Source organism: Triticum aestivum, chromosome 6B, assembly GCF_018294505.1.
Source record: "Triticum aestivum cultivar Chinese Spring chromosome 6B, IWGSC CS RefSeq v2.1, whole genome shotgun sequence".
Taxonomy (NCBI): domain Eukaryota; kingdom Viridiplantae; phylum Streptophyta; class Magnoliopsida; order Poales; family Poaceae; genus Triticum; species Triticum aestivum.
The window spans coordinates 190,547,520-190,560,886 of record NC_057810.1 but is presented as its reverse complement, the minus strand read 5'-3'; the positions used below and the strand labels follow the sequence as shown (position 1 = coordinate 190,560,886).

The 13,367-nt window shown below is 51.4% G+C and overlaps 1 protein-coding gene across 1 annotated transcript; it reads left to right on the top strand.

The window, feature by feature from the left end:
• The first annotated feature begins 7,168 nt into the window (after positions 1 to 7,168).
• On the top strand, positions 7,169 to 9,930 carry LOC123133932 (subtilisin-like protease SBT3). Its single transcript, XM_044553313.1, has one exon. It carries the CDS (start codon positions 7,521 to 7,523, stop codon positions 9,714 to 9,716), a length of 2,196 nt encoding a protein of 731 aa, XP_044409248.1. The 5' UTR covers positions 7,169 to 7,520; the 3' UTR covers positions 9,717 to 9,930.
• The last annotated feature ends 3,437 nt before the right edge of the window (positions 9,931 to 13,367 follow it).

The window sequence follows — 13,367 nt, the reverse complement described above, 5'->3', positions numbered from 1 at the left end:
GCGCGCCTGGCACCCTCGTGGCCGCCTCGGCTACTTCTTGACGTCCACTCCAAGTCTCCTGGGTTGCGTTTGTTCCAAAAAGATTGCTACCGAAGGTTTCATTCCATTTGGACTCCGTTTGATATTCCTTTTCTTCGAAACACTGAAATAGGCAAAAAAAAACAGCAATTCGGGTTGGGCCTCCGCTTAGTAGGTTAGTCCCAAAAATGATATAAAAGTGTAAAGTAAAGCCCATAAACATCCAAAACAGGTAATATAATAGCATGGAACAATCAAAAATTATAGATATGTTGGAGACGTATCAAGCATCCCCAAGCTTAATTCTTGCTCGTCCTCGAGTAGGTAAATGATAAAAACAGAATTTTTGATGTGGAATGCTACCTAGCATATTTCTCAATGTAATTTTCTTTATTGTGGCATGAATGTTCAGATCCAAATGATTCAAGACAAAAGTTCATATTGACATAAGAGTAATAATACTTCAGGCATACTAACAAGGTACCCATGTCTTCTCAAAATAACATGGCAAAAGAAAGTTATCCCTACAAAATCATGTAGTCTGGCTATGCCCTATCTTCATCACACAAATTATTTAAATCATGCACAACCCTGGTTTTAGCCAAGCAATTGTTTCATACTTTAGTATTTTCAAACTTTTTCAATCTTCACGCAATATATGAGCGTGAGCCATGGGCATAGCACTTTATGTGGAATAGAATGGTGGTTGTAGAAGACAAAAAAGGAGAAGATAGTCTCACATCAACTAGGCGTATCATCGGGCTATGGAGATGCCCATTAATAGATATCAATGTGAGTGAGTAGGGATTGCCATGCAACGGGTGCACTAGAGCTATAAGTGTATGAAAGCTCAAAAAGAAACTAAGTGGGTGTGCATCCAACTTACTTGCTCACGAAGACCTAGGGCATTTTGAGGAAGCCCATCATTGGAATATACAAGCCAAGTTTTATAATGAAAATTTTCCACTATTATATGGAAGTGATACATAGGAGACTCTCTATCATGAAGATCATGGTGCTACTTTGAAGCACAAGTGTGGTAAAAGGATAGTAACATTGTCCCTTCTTTCTTTTTCTCTCCTTTTTTTATTTGGCCTTTCTCTCTTTTTTTAAAGTTCGGAGTCTCATCCCGACTTGTGGGGGAACCATAGTCTCCATCATCCTTTCCTCACTTGGGATAATGCTCTAATAATGAAGATCATCACACTTTAATTTACTTACAACTCAAGAATTACAACTCGATACTTAGAACAAAATATGACTCTATCTGGATGCCTCTAGCGGTGTACCGGTATATGCAATGAATCAAGAGTGACATGTATGAAAGAATTATCAAGGTGGCTTTGCCACAAATACGATGTCAACTACATGATCATGCAAAAGCAATATGACAATGATGGAGCGTGTCATAATAAACGAAACGGTGGAAAGTTGCATGGCAATATATCTCGGAATGGCTATGGAAATGGCATAATAGGTAGGTGTGGTGGCTGTTTTGAGGAAGGTATATGGTGGGTGTATGGTACTGGCGAAAGTTGCGCGGCACAAGAGAGGCTAGCAATGGTGGAAGGATGAGAGTGCGTATAATCCATGGACTCAACATTACTCATAAAGAACTCATATACTTATTGCAAAAATCTACAAGTAATCAAAACAAAGTACTACACGCATGCTCCTAGGGGAAGGGTTGGTAGGAGTTAACCATCGCGCGATCCCGACCTCCACACATAAGGAAGACAATCAATAAATAAATCATGCTCCAACTCATCACATAACGGTTCACCATACGTGCATGCTACGGGAATCACAAACTTTAACACAAGTATTCCTTAAATTCACAATTACCCAACTAGCATGACTCTAACATTACCACTTCTATATCTCAAAACAATTATCAAGCATCAAATTGATCATAACATCCAATTCACTTTCTATGATAGTTCTTATTATACCCAACTTGGATGCCCATCATTTTAGGACCAATTTATAACCATAGCAAATACCCATCTTGAGCTTTATGTACCCATAATGAGGTATATCTTGGAAGTGTGCAAATGCATCTCGCCCTAATAAGGCGTGATATCCACTGTTGAAAGGGGCCACTTGGAAGGTTATCTCCTCGGACCGATAATTCTCCGGCGTGCCGAATACCACGTTGACTGTGATTTTTTCCCGTGCATCGTGCCTCCCGGCTGGGAATGATTCCTCGGAAGGTCGAGCTACTTTGCTCAATGTGGCTCCTGTCTATTTCCATTTTGTTGAGAGTTTCCTCGTAGATGAGGTTTAGTCCGCTGCCGTCATCCATGAGCACTTTGGTAAGCCGAAAGCCGTCCACGATCGGACTAAGGACCAAGGCGGCTGGTGCCTGAACTGTCCTGAATTTTGGTTCGTCACCGGCATTGAAGGTTATGGCTGTGTCGTTCCAGGGGTTTATTGTTGCGACTCGGCAGACTACAATGAGGCCGCGGAGTGCCCTTTTGCGCCTATTGTTTGAGGTGAAAGTCTCGAAGACTGTGAATACTCTGAGGTCATCGTCTTTCGTGGGGTGTTGCTCTGCGGGTTTTTTGGTGAGGAGATCCTCGCCGCTCTTGGCCACTTGCCAGAGTATCGAACATGCTCTAAGGCTGTGGGTTGGTATGGTATCCGGTGTTGTGTGTATTTTTCATGGCCTATCGAGCCATCCCTCCAGAACGGTGCTTCGATTTCTTTACTATTGGATCGGGCGACCCACGAGGGTGCATCCTTTTTGCCCGGATGAGGGGTGGAGTGGAAACTGGTGGCTCCCAGGGAGCTGCCTGAGTTTTCCAGGCACTTTCCATTGCACAGTACTTCTATACTATGGTTGCCAAGTCAGTGAAGTGTAATACGCGACGGCCGTTGATGGCATTGAGGATTCCCTCGTCCATGCAGTTATTGCAGAATACAGAGATTGCTTCTTCGTCGCGGCAATCTTTAATCTTGTTTTTAACAAGGAGGGATCTGGCCCAAAAGTGATGGACCGTTTCCTCAGAGTGCTGTCATATGTACGTGAGATCGCGTATATCTGGGTGGGTGGGTGGATTTGAATCCGTACCCTGACCCAATTTGGGATCCGGTGTTTGAGAAACTTCCGAGCTTAACATTTCGGGCTTCGGGATATCAACCGATTTTTCAGGTCCACCGTCCGACTCTAGGTTCGGAGGACAGGGCACGTCTTTCCGTGGACGGGTATCCGGCTCTTCGAGTTCGGAAATCTGAACATAGTTCGTCCTCAATATAGAGGAAGAGTTGTTATATTGCTCCTCTACTACCGCTATCTGATGGGTGATCGGCAGAGATTTGATTTCTCTCTGATCGGGTTTAAGCCCAATCCGATCGTAGTCTGTAGCGACCCCCAAGGCGGCGATGCGATCCAGGAGTTCGTTTAAAGACGACAACTTCGTCGGATCCATCCGTTTGGAGTATTTGGAATCGACACGGAGGCAATTTTCGATGACCCAAGAAGTCATCGTCGGCTTAACGGCCGAACGGGCGGTCATGGTAAAGCCGCCCAGCCGGAGGGTTTGGCCTGAGGCCAGGGCTCCTCCGGCGGTGGTACTGTCCTTTATAACAAGGCGAGCCATCAATCCTGTCTTCGACGTCACAGCGGAACTCTCAATGAAAGAACTAATGTCGGTGGAACTCTCAATGAAAGAACTAATGTCGGTGTCAAAACCGACGGATCTCGGGTAGGGGGTCCCGAACTGTATGTCTAAGGTCGATGGTAACAGGAGGCAGGGGACACGATGTTACCCAGGTTCGGGCCCTCTCTATGGAGGTAATACCCTACTTCCTGCTTGATTGATCTTGATGAATATGAGTATTGCAAGAGTTGATCTACCACGAGATCATAATGGCTAAAACCCTAGAAGTCTAGCCTGTACGATTATGATTGCCTCTACGGACTAAGCCCTCCGGTTTATATAGACACCGGAGGGGACTAGGGTTGTACAAAGTCGGTTACAGAGAAAGGAATCTTCATATCCGGATGCCAAACTTGCCTCCCACGCCAAGGAGAGTCCCATCCGGACACGGAAAGAAGTCTTCTATCTTGTATCTTCATGGCCCATCAATCCGTCCCACGTTACATAGTCCGGCCGTCCGAGGACCCCTTAATCCAGGACTCCCTCAGTGGTCGGTCGAGTCGGCACGTAGTACGAAGCCACCAAACATAAAGATCTATCCGGGGAGAAAAATCTCCCCGGACAAAGCATCATCGTTGATGAAAAGGTGTGCCATCAATCCTTCTGTTGACAACACAGCAGAGCTCTCAATGAAAACACCAATGTCGGTGTCAAAACCGGCAGATCTCGGTAGCGGGGCGCAAGCTGTGTGTCTGAGGATCTATGGCAGGAATGGACAAAGGGACACAATGTTTACCTAGGTTCGGACCCTTTTAAAGGAGGTAAGACCCTATGTCCTGCTTGATTATATTTGATGAGTATAGGGATTACAAGAGTTGATCTACCTCGAGATCGTAATAGCTAGACCCTAACTTGTCTAGCCTATGAATTATGATTTTGCCTCCGGTCTAAACCCTCCAGTTTATATAGACACCGGAGGGGCCTAGGGTTGTACAGAGTCGGTTTACAGAGAAAGGAAATAGCATATCCGAACACCTAATCTTGTCGTTCACGCATGCAGGAGTTCTAACCGGACACGAGAGGCAATCTTCTTCCTTTATCTTTACGGACCATCAGTCCGGCCCATATTGAATAGGCCGGACGCCCGAGGACCCCTTAGTTCAGGACTCCCTCACCCGCCGGATCCCATCATCAATGCCGCTAGTCCCGCTGTCAACAAGGGGCAGCGTCACCATGAAAAGGATGTGCTCGCTCGGACGACATTGATACTCGAGAACCTCTCCGCAATGGACTGGTTCTAACCGGCCCAAGCTGGGAACGAAACAGGCTTGCGGTGCCACCAACTGGGCTGACATCATGCCGTAGCGCTAGAAGAAGTTGCAGCCCTGCTGAACGGTTTACCAACGACAGGTGAAGCGAGAAGCCAATCAACAAGCTGAATTTGAGTAGTTTTTGAGAAGTTATAGGACGTCAGAACATGCCCTTAATAAGCGACGTGGTTGGGTGTGGTTTTTGCATCCCGACAGGCAGCCCATCTGGGCGTTTGGGCCGGCTATGATGGGTCCGGTTGTAGATGCTAAAAATGTCAAAGGACTTAAATTTCTGATTACAACCTTTTTTTGACAAATTAGAACTAGATACATCTTCCTTGAAAAAACCATTTTTATTTTAAACGGTACTTCTAAAGCACATCTAAATGTTTCCTAAGTATTGCACATCTAAATTTTATATCATTAATTTTACGCGGAGATTCATGCGGATATCTTTTTTTTATTTCTTCTTACTTAGATAGATTCAATAAAAAAGATAAAATCGTCCTAGTGTTGATCCGTTTATAGGCGATTAATTAGGAGAGGACCGGTGTGTTACCCCAAAGGGAAACATTTGGGGCCGGGGCACCGGCCGAAGCTTCGGCCGGTCCAGTCCACGCGCGCACGCCGCGACCCAGTCGCGAGCAACCACGTGGCACTGCGGATCTCGCGAATCTCGCCTCATTCCTGTCTCGCAGCTCCGCGGATCTCGCCCCCATCCTCATCTTCTGCAGCGCCGGCGTCCACATCTCGTCGTCGGTCATGGAAGGTCGAATCCCCCGCGCGTCCATGGATGTAGATCTCACCCCGCCATGCTTTTACAGCCCGTTTCGCCATTGGATGCAGCCCGTTGACCAATCCCCATCCCCGGTGGTTGCAACTCCCACACGTCTCGTGCTTCTGCCTCGCCGCCGACGAGCCGGACGGCAATGGTCGACACCGGAGGCTTCTACAGAATCGTCGCACCCCCTCATGTTGCAACCGTTTAAAAAAAAGCTTCATCCCTTAGATGAAAAGCTTCAACCGGATGTAGAGAAAGCTACAAGCGGTCAGCGCCATCGCCGGAAAGCTACAACCGTTGACATGAAATACTACATCCTTCGATTAAAAAAGCTTCAACCGAAACGATACAAAAAGCCTTGACCAAGTGCTGCTAAAAAGAAAATAGCTACAACTTTTGGTAAAAAAGCTTCAACGGTTGTTGGAAAAAGCTCCAACCATTGAGAGAGAAAGCTACAACTAGACACTATGAAAATAAGAAAGCTTCAACCAGCGACGGCTGGAGGTGGAAGAAGATAATAAAATGCTGCAGTTTTGCTACATGCTTCAACCGGCATAGATTTTTGCTACAACTGGCATAGCATTTTGCTACAACTAGCGTCACGTTTTGCTACAACACACAGCCGGCGTCGCGATTTTGCTACAACTAGCATCGTTTTTTGCTACAACCGGCATAATGTTTTGCTACATCCATCACGGCCGAGCTGCGACCCAGCACGGGTTTCCGTGAATTCTGGCGGCGAGATCCAGCACGGGGGCAGGGGCGGATGCTGCAACCGGTCGCCGGCGAGCTGCTACGGGCTCGCGGCGAGCTGCAACCTCGACCGGCCGTAACGGAGCTCGAGCCCAAATCCATGGCAGCGATCTGCGCCGGAGATGCACCGCGGGGGCGTTGCTGGGCGGCGCGGTGCTGCGAGCCACAGGGGATCTCGCCGGAGATGCGCCACGGGGGCCCGAGGAAGAAGTTGGGGTAATTTTATTTTTTTTGCTCCAGATCCAACCGCCCGCACGGCTCGCATCGAGCGGCTATGGCCGGTGCGCCGGCGCCTAGTGGTGCCCTACCCCAAAACCTCTTGCGAATGCACCTCTTGCACGAGTCCTCCCCTCCATTCTTGTCGCCTTCCTCCGTCCGTCACGGTCTATGCGCACAGCCCGCAGAGCGCAAACCCACCGCAGCGAGAACCGGCCACGCACGCCGCCTCCGGTCGTACCACTCGCACTCGCGCCGCTTCTCGACTGGATGTTGACTCCTCCCATCGCGATGAACGGAGCTGCCATGGCCATGCGACCACACACACACACGCGCGTGACAGGTCCGCTGGGTGCCACAAAACGAACGAAGATTGAACACCGCACTGGTGTGAGCTGTGGTGCATGCGCAATTTCCCATACAAAACAAGCAGGCTAAGCAGCAGCCGAGCTGCGCTTGATACACGCATGCATGCCGTTGCATCCGCATCCGCGCGCCCATCCATCCGCGCTGCCCCACCACACCACCCCGTGCGTGTCGATCCGAACTACAAATGGCATCCTCTTCGTGTAGCTCCACTCCACTCTCCTCCTCTAGGTCTAGCTCCAGTCTCCTCCCGTTGCCCTCTCTCTCTGATGGGCTGATGGAGATCCTCTTCTCCCTCCTCTAGCCCCGTTCTCGGCCTCCCCTGCAACAGTCCAGGTCCAGCGGAGTCCTCGAGAGTCAAGATTCGCGCCACCTCCCACGCCCCTCCTCCTCCTCCTCCTCATCGTCCTCTGCTCCCTCGCCACCACCCCGGACGCCGCCGGCGAGCGCGCGCGCACGGCGTACATCGTCCACATGGACAAGTCCGCTGTGCCGCCGCACTTCGCCGAGGACGCGCACGCGTGGCACTCGGCCATCCTGGAGTCGGTGGCGGACGCGTCGCCGCGCGGCCGAGGACGCCCGGAGCACCTGTACTCCTACGCCAACGCGCTCAACGGCTTCGCCGCCACGCTCTCCGCTGCCGAGCTACGCGCGCTCCGCCATACGCCGGGGTTCGTCTCGGCGTACCCTGACCGCCGCGCGGACGTCGCCCATGACACGACGCACTCCCAGAGGTTCCTCGGCCTCCGCCCCGACGCCGGGCTGTGGCCGGCGGCGAATCTAGGCGAGGGCATCATCATCGGCGTGGTCGACACCGGCGTTTGGCCGGAGAGCAGCAGCTTCCACGACGACGGGATGCCGCCCGTGCCCTCCCGGTGGCGCGGGGCGTGCGTGCCGGGCGTCTCCTTCCCCGCCACCACGTGCAACCGGAAGCTCATCGGAGCTCGCTACTTCAACCGGGGCTACGTCGCGATGAACCCCAACGACACCATCTCCATGAACTCGACGCCCGACGACGACGGCCACGGCACGCACACGGCGTCCACGGCCGCGGGCAGCCCTGTGCCGTGCGCCTCCTTCTTCGGGTACGGGCGTGGCACGGCGCGTGGAACAGCTCCACGTGCCCATATCGCGGCTTACAAGGTCAGCTGGCCCAACGGCTTCGTGACGGCCGACGTCCTGGCCGCCATGGACGCGGCGATCGCGGACGGCGTCGATGTCGTCTCCATCTCCCTGGGGTTCAACAACGAGCCGCTCTACACGGATCCAGTTGCAATTGCCTCGTTCGCTGCCATGGAGCGCGGCATCGTCGTGTCAGCGTCAGCGGGGAACGATGGCGTCCATGGGTTGGCCACCTTTCACAATGGGATCCCATGGGTCCTCACGGTGGCGGCCGGCACGGTGGACCGGCAAATGTTCGCCGGCACCGTGACCTACGGAGACACGAAGCAAGGCATCACCACAATCGCTGGGGTCACGTGGTATCCAGCAAATGCTTGGGTTTCTGAAGCGAAGCTGGTCTACAACGATACGCTGTCCGCGTGCACCTCATCAGCTCTGCTTCAAAGTCTGGCGACAAAGAACAGCATTATCGTCTGCCGCGACACTGGGCTTGGTGCGATGGGCCATCAGATGAAGATTGCCGCCGCGGCCGGTCTCACGGCCGCTATCTTCGTCCCGCAGACCGAGACGGACGAACCCCTGACGGGTGAGTATCCGCTGCCGGTTATCGCGATTAGCCCAGAGGATGCGCCGGCGCTGCTCAAGTATATCACCTCCAGCTCGCAGCCGACGGCTACGATCAACTTCCAGCAGACCGTCCTCAGCAGAGCACCGGCGCCGGTGGTCGCCTTTTACTCCTCCCGAGGGCCGTCGCCGAGTTTTGCGGGCGTCCTCAAGCCGGACATATTGGCGCCGGGTGACAGTATACTAGCGTCGTGGCCACCCGTCGCTCCGTTGGCGTACGTAGGGAGGACGGCTTTGGTCGGCGACTTCCAAGTCGCGTCCGGGACTTCAATGGCGTGCCCGCACGCCAGCGGCGTGGCGGCGCTGCTCCGGGCGGCGCACCCGGATTGGAGCCCGGCCATGATCAAGTCTGCAATGGTGACCACGGCGAGCGCGGTCAACAATCTGCTTCGTCCCATCACCGACGCCGGCAACGGCAACGGCATGGCAAGCCCGCTGGCCATGGGCTCGGGGCATGTCAACCCCAACTCTGCTCTGGACCCGGGTCTCGTCTTTGACGCCGGGCCGTGGGACTTCGTCGCGCTCCTCTGCGCCGCGAACTACACCGTCACCCAGATCGCGGCGGTCACGCGGTCGTCCACGGCGTACAGTTGCTCCTCTTCGTCCAGCAACGACGTGAACTACCCGTCGTTCATCGCCACATTCGGCGCCAACGCGACCTCCGGGAGGATGCGCTTCAGCAGGACGGCGACCAACGTCGGGGCGGGCGCGGCCACGTACCAGGCGTCGTGGTCGGCGCCGAGCAACGTGGCCGTGGCCGTGACGCCGTTGACGCTGGAGTTCGGCGGTGCGGGCGAGAAGGCGACGTTCGAGGTGGAAATTGTGCTGACCGCGCCCACCGGAGGAGAGCCGGCGCACGGTGCCGTGCTCTGGACGGAGCTGATCGGCAGTCACCAGGTCAGGCTTCCGTACGTGGTGGTGTGACGGCGCCGTTCGGTGCTGTGAACTTGATCTTATGTGCGCTCCGATGATGTAGTTTGACTTGGGCTTAAGGAGTCAGAAATCCTATTAGTGCCTTGTATTTCTCAGTCACAGTGGACTGAGGTTTAACTTATTAGTCAGACTTATCGCTATCTCATCCTACTAGTTGCTTGTGCTTATCAATTTGAAAAAAAGCAGGTGCTTGTGCTTATTAGTTCCTTCGATTACCTTTTGTGCTCTTCATTTTTCTTTTCTTCCTTTTCCATTGAACGGGTTGAGTCTGCGCGACATGTGTTGACCATTGTTTATGGTCACTTGGTGAGCCCCTAGCCTAGAGGAGCTGGGTGTAAGCCAAACTGAATCCTACACCGGTGTTTGGCCGTGTTCAGAGGCAGGGCTGACGGAAGTTTAAGTTTTCGAGCATTGTAGCAAGAACGATCGAACTTGATAATTAGTATCTGAACACATATATGGTTGTAGAAGAGCTCGTGCCAACTCGATTGGTGTGGGTGAAGTGTTGACATGACATGTGAATTTATACTTACACAGTTACACTTCATAAAAAAAGTGCAAAATACAAAAAGGAAAAAAAAACGATGGTAGCCCTCACGTTAGATGACGGCAACCGGGCAACGCATAGTACATCGTACTCACAGCAACAAAGAAGAGACGAACCAGGTTAGGAGGCCCACGAAAATTGCGGCAGTGGATATGCATATCCTGATTTGAGGCATTAGTAATGGCATTTATGATGTTGATTATGTGCCTGGAAAGATAAGGCGCATGTACTACCCAAAATCAAGAAATTGATTTATATCCATAATACTATCTGAGGTATTGAGGCGCAATCCATCCTATAAATAGACTCCTAGCTAGACCCATTTCTCTTCGCCCCAGCAGCAAAATTTTCCTTCACCTGCTTGAATCGATTGAGACTGTCTGCCATGGGTGCCAAGGTTGCAGCGACTGCCCTGTTCTTCCTCCTCCTCACCTTTGCTTATGGTGAGCCCCTTTTCCGCTGAAATTCTTATTAAGCATGGTAGCATCTTCTTAACTTCTTAAGCTGATAACTCGGTGACTGAGCAGGGAAGAAGGATACGCCATGCGAAGGGCCGAGCCAGACCTATCATGCAGTCTGCGCCGACCCAGCCTGCGACGCGGCCTGCATCACCGAGGACTACAAAGGTGGATACTGCAGCCCCGGAAGGCTCAACACATGCCTCTGTACTAACAAGTGTCACGACCAAACTCTTGCGCCCAACAGGGTCTGACGATGTACGGGAGCCAGCATGCTTTAATTTAACAGAAAATTGGTAATGTATTGCAAACAATAACAATGGAATGAATTCGCAGTTTTTCCTTTTTTGAATGTTTGGTCATATATCTCCGGCCACTATAAAATTGCTAGAAACTCCGGCACAACAACCCGGCAAAAAAAACTCAGGCAGGAAAACAATACAACGATCACTATATTCGATAATTCTGCACTTATGGACAGTAGTTACAAAGTTGTCTTACAGACTCCTGTCCCTCAATATTCTTCCCCCGGATTTTAGGGTGGGCTCTTTCTTCTCGAATCAGATGATGCCCTCTCATCCCGTATCAACCCAAGTCGCTTCTTCATCTCCAGGAATCTGGTAAGGTACTTTTGAAACACCAATGGGCATATTAGACTAATATTATTAATTTAAGTAAGAAAACCACACTTTAATATGGAAACGTAAGAATGGAACAGAAAGAAAGAATCCGCAGTTTATTGTCTTAATTTTTATTCTTATTCTATATGAATACTATAGATTCTATTAATGCGTAGATTGAAAGGTTATACATATAGGGTCCCGATAACTGCCACACGTGTGATGTATCGGGTAGTTGTGCCACACGCCTCGTGTGGCATGGACAGCAACCAGCCCACACACCTACGTGTGGGCAAAACAACTAATGCCCACACATCTCTTTTTTTCCCTATCGAACCCTCTCACACGCGTGCGTGTGGACGAAGTTGATAATGCTCACACGCCCGTATGTCAGGCCTCGTACCCTCCTGGTCCCGCACGCCACGCGTGATGCCCATCGCACGCCCGCAGTTGTCATGGTCCAGACCCTCGTCCATGTTCGTTTAACTGCAGTTGCCATGTCGCTGAACTACGATTGCCATGTCGGACAACTGCAGTTGCCATGGTTGCTCAACTATAGTTGCCATGTATGGTCTGATCTAATGTAGTTGCCATGATTTCATAACTTTAGGAGTTGCCACATACTAACACTAGGCAGTTGAGAGAGTTGCCATGTGCTCACAAGCATGCTAGGGCAGTTGTCATGTAAAAAGGAAGAGTTGTCATCTACTTACGTGCACGTTAGGGCAGTTGCCATGTACGTGCACGTTGGGGCAGTTGCCATGTACCATGCAAAAACACATGGCAACTCGGTAAACGAGAGTTGCCATCTGCTTACGTGCACACTAGGCAGTTGCCGTGTACCCTGCAAAAACACATGGCAACTCGGGTAAAAAAAGAGAGTTGTCACCTGCTTATAAAGCACACTAGGGGCAGTTGCCATGTGCACTGCAAAAACACATGGAAACTAGCAGTTTGGGTGTGGGAGAGGAGACGGGCGTGTGGGCGAGATGGCAAATGCCCACACACTAGCCCTTGTGTGTGCGTGCAAAGTGGCGTGTGGCGCGAACTGCTGAACGCCCACACACCGGCCCCTCCGTGTGGTAAAACAGATGTGTGGGCGACCTCTCTCACACACCACACACGCGAGTTGTCCTACTTGGCATACAAAATCAGCTAATTCGTGTCAAGATTCATGCAGAAGTTACTGGACGGTGATGGAGACGTGTGGGTGAGTTGGCTAATGCCCACACGTGTAGGCGTTAACATTTCCGTACATATAAGGAATGTAAGACAGATTGATATTTTGAAACTTCACCCCCCGCCCCCCTTCCCCGCCCGTCAAATGCCGCCCGACCCCATGGCCGACTCCCCCAGCCGCTCTGACACACCTCGTCGTGGTCACCCCCGGTGCCACCTTTCCAGATGCGGCCATCGCTGTCATGCCGACCCCATCCCGCCGCACCGGATTCGCTCCAGCCCGTCCCGTGGCTGCTGTTGGAGCAGGTGGGCTGCCGACAAAGAAGGCGCCCCCGGCCAAATCCATGGCAGCACCAACCGGCCGCCGTGCACCCCCGCCGTCTCCAACGTGCTTGACGAAATGTCGCAAAGGTTAAAATAAATCCTTTTCTTTATTGATTGTTCTTTTCTCATGTCCCATACGAGTAGAATGTGAGATTGTGTGTACGTGCATTTCTAGTCTTGATGATGAGACATTCATGCGCATGACAAATGTCACAAGTGAAGATTTCTCTCTCTTTCTCTCTCTCTCTCAAGTATATGCACTGCTAGAATATGATACTTAACTTGATGATCAGCCGACACGGAAGAAAAATACAACCAGGTAAAGACCCAAATCGACGCTAGACGTGATATTGGACCAGCGCAATTCATCCTGTCTCCTCAGGTAAACGGCCGACACACATGCTTCGAGCATGCTGGATTGTCAGGAAGGTAGTAAGGGGAGGAGTGGAACTCCTCGAAAACTTTGGTGTATTAACAAGCCGTGGAATTACACCTATCCATTTCGAGCAATCGT

Coding starts and splice junctions, on each gene's coding strand:
- LOC123133932 (XM_044553313.1), top strand. CDS start 7,521: ATGGACAAGTCCGCTGTGCCGCCGCACTTCGCCGAGGACGCGCACGCG.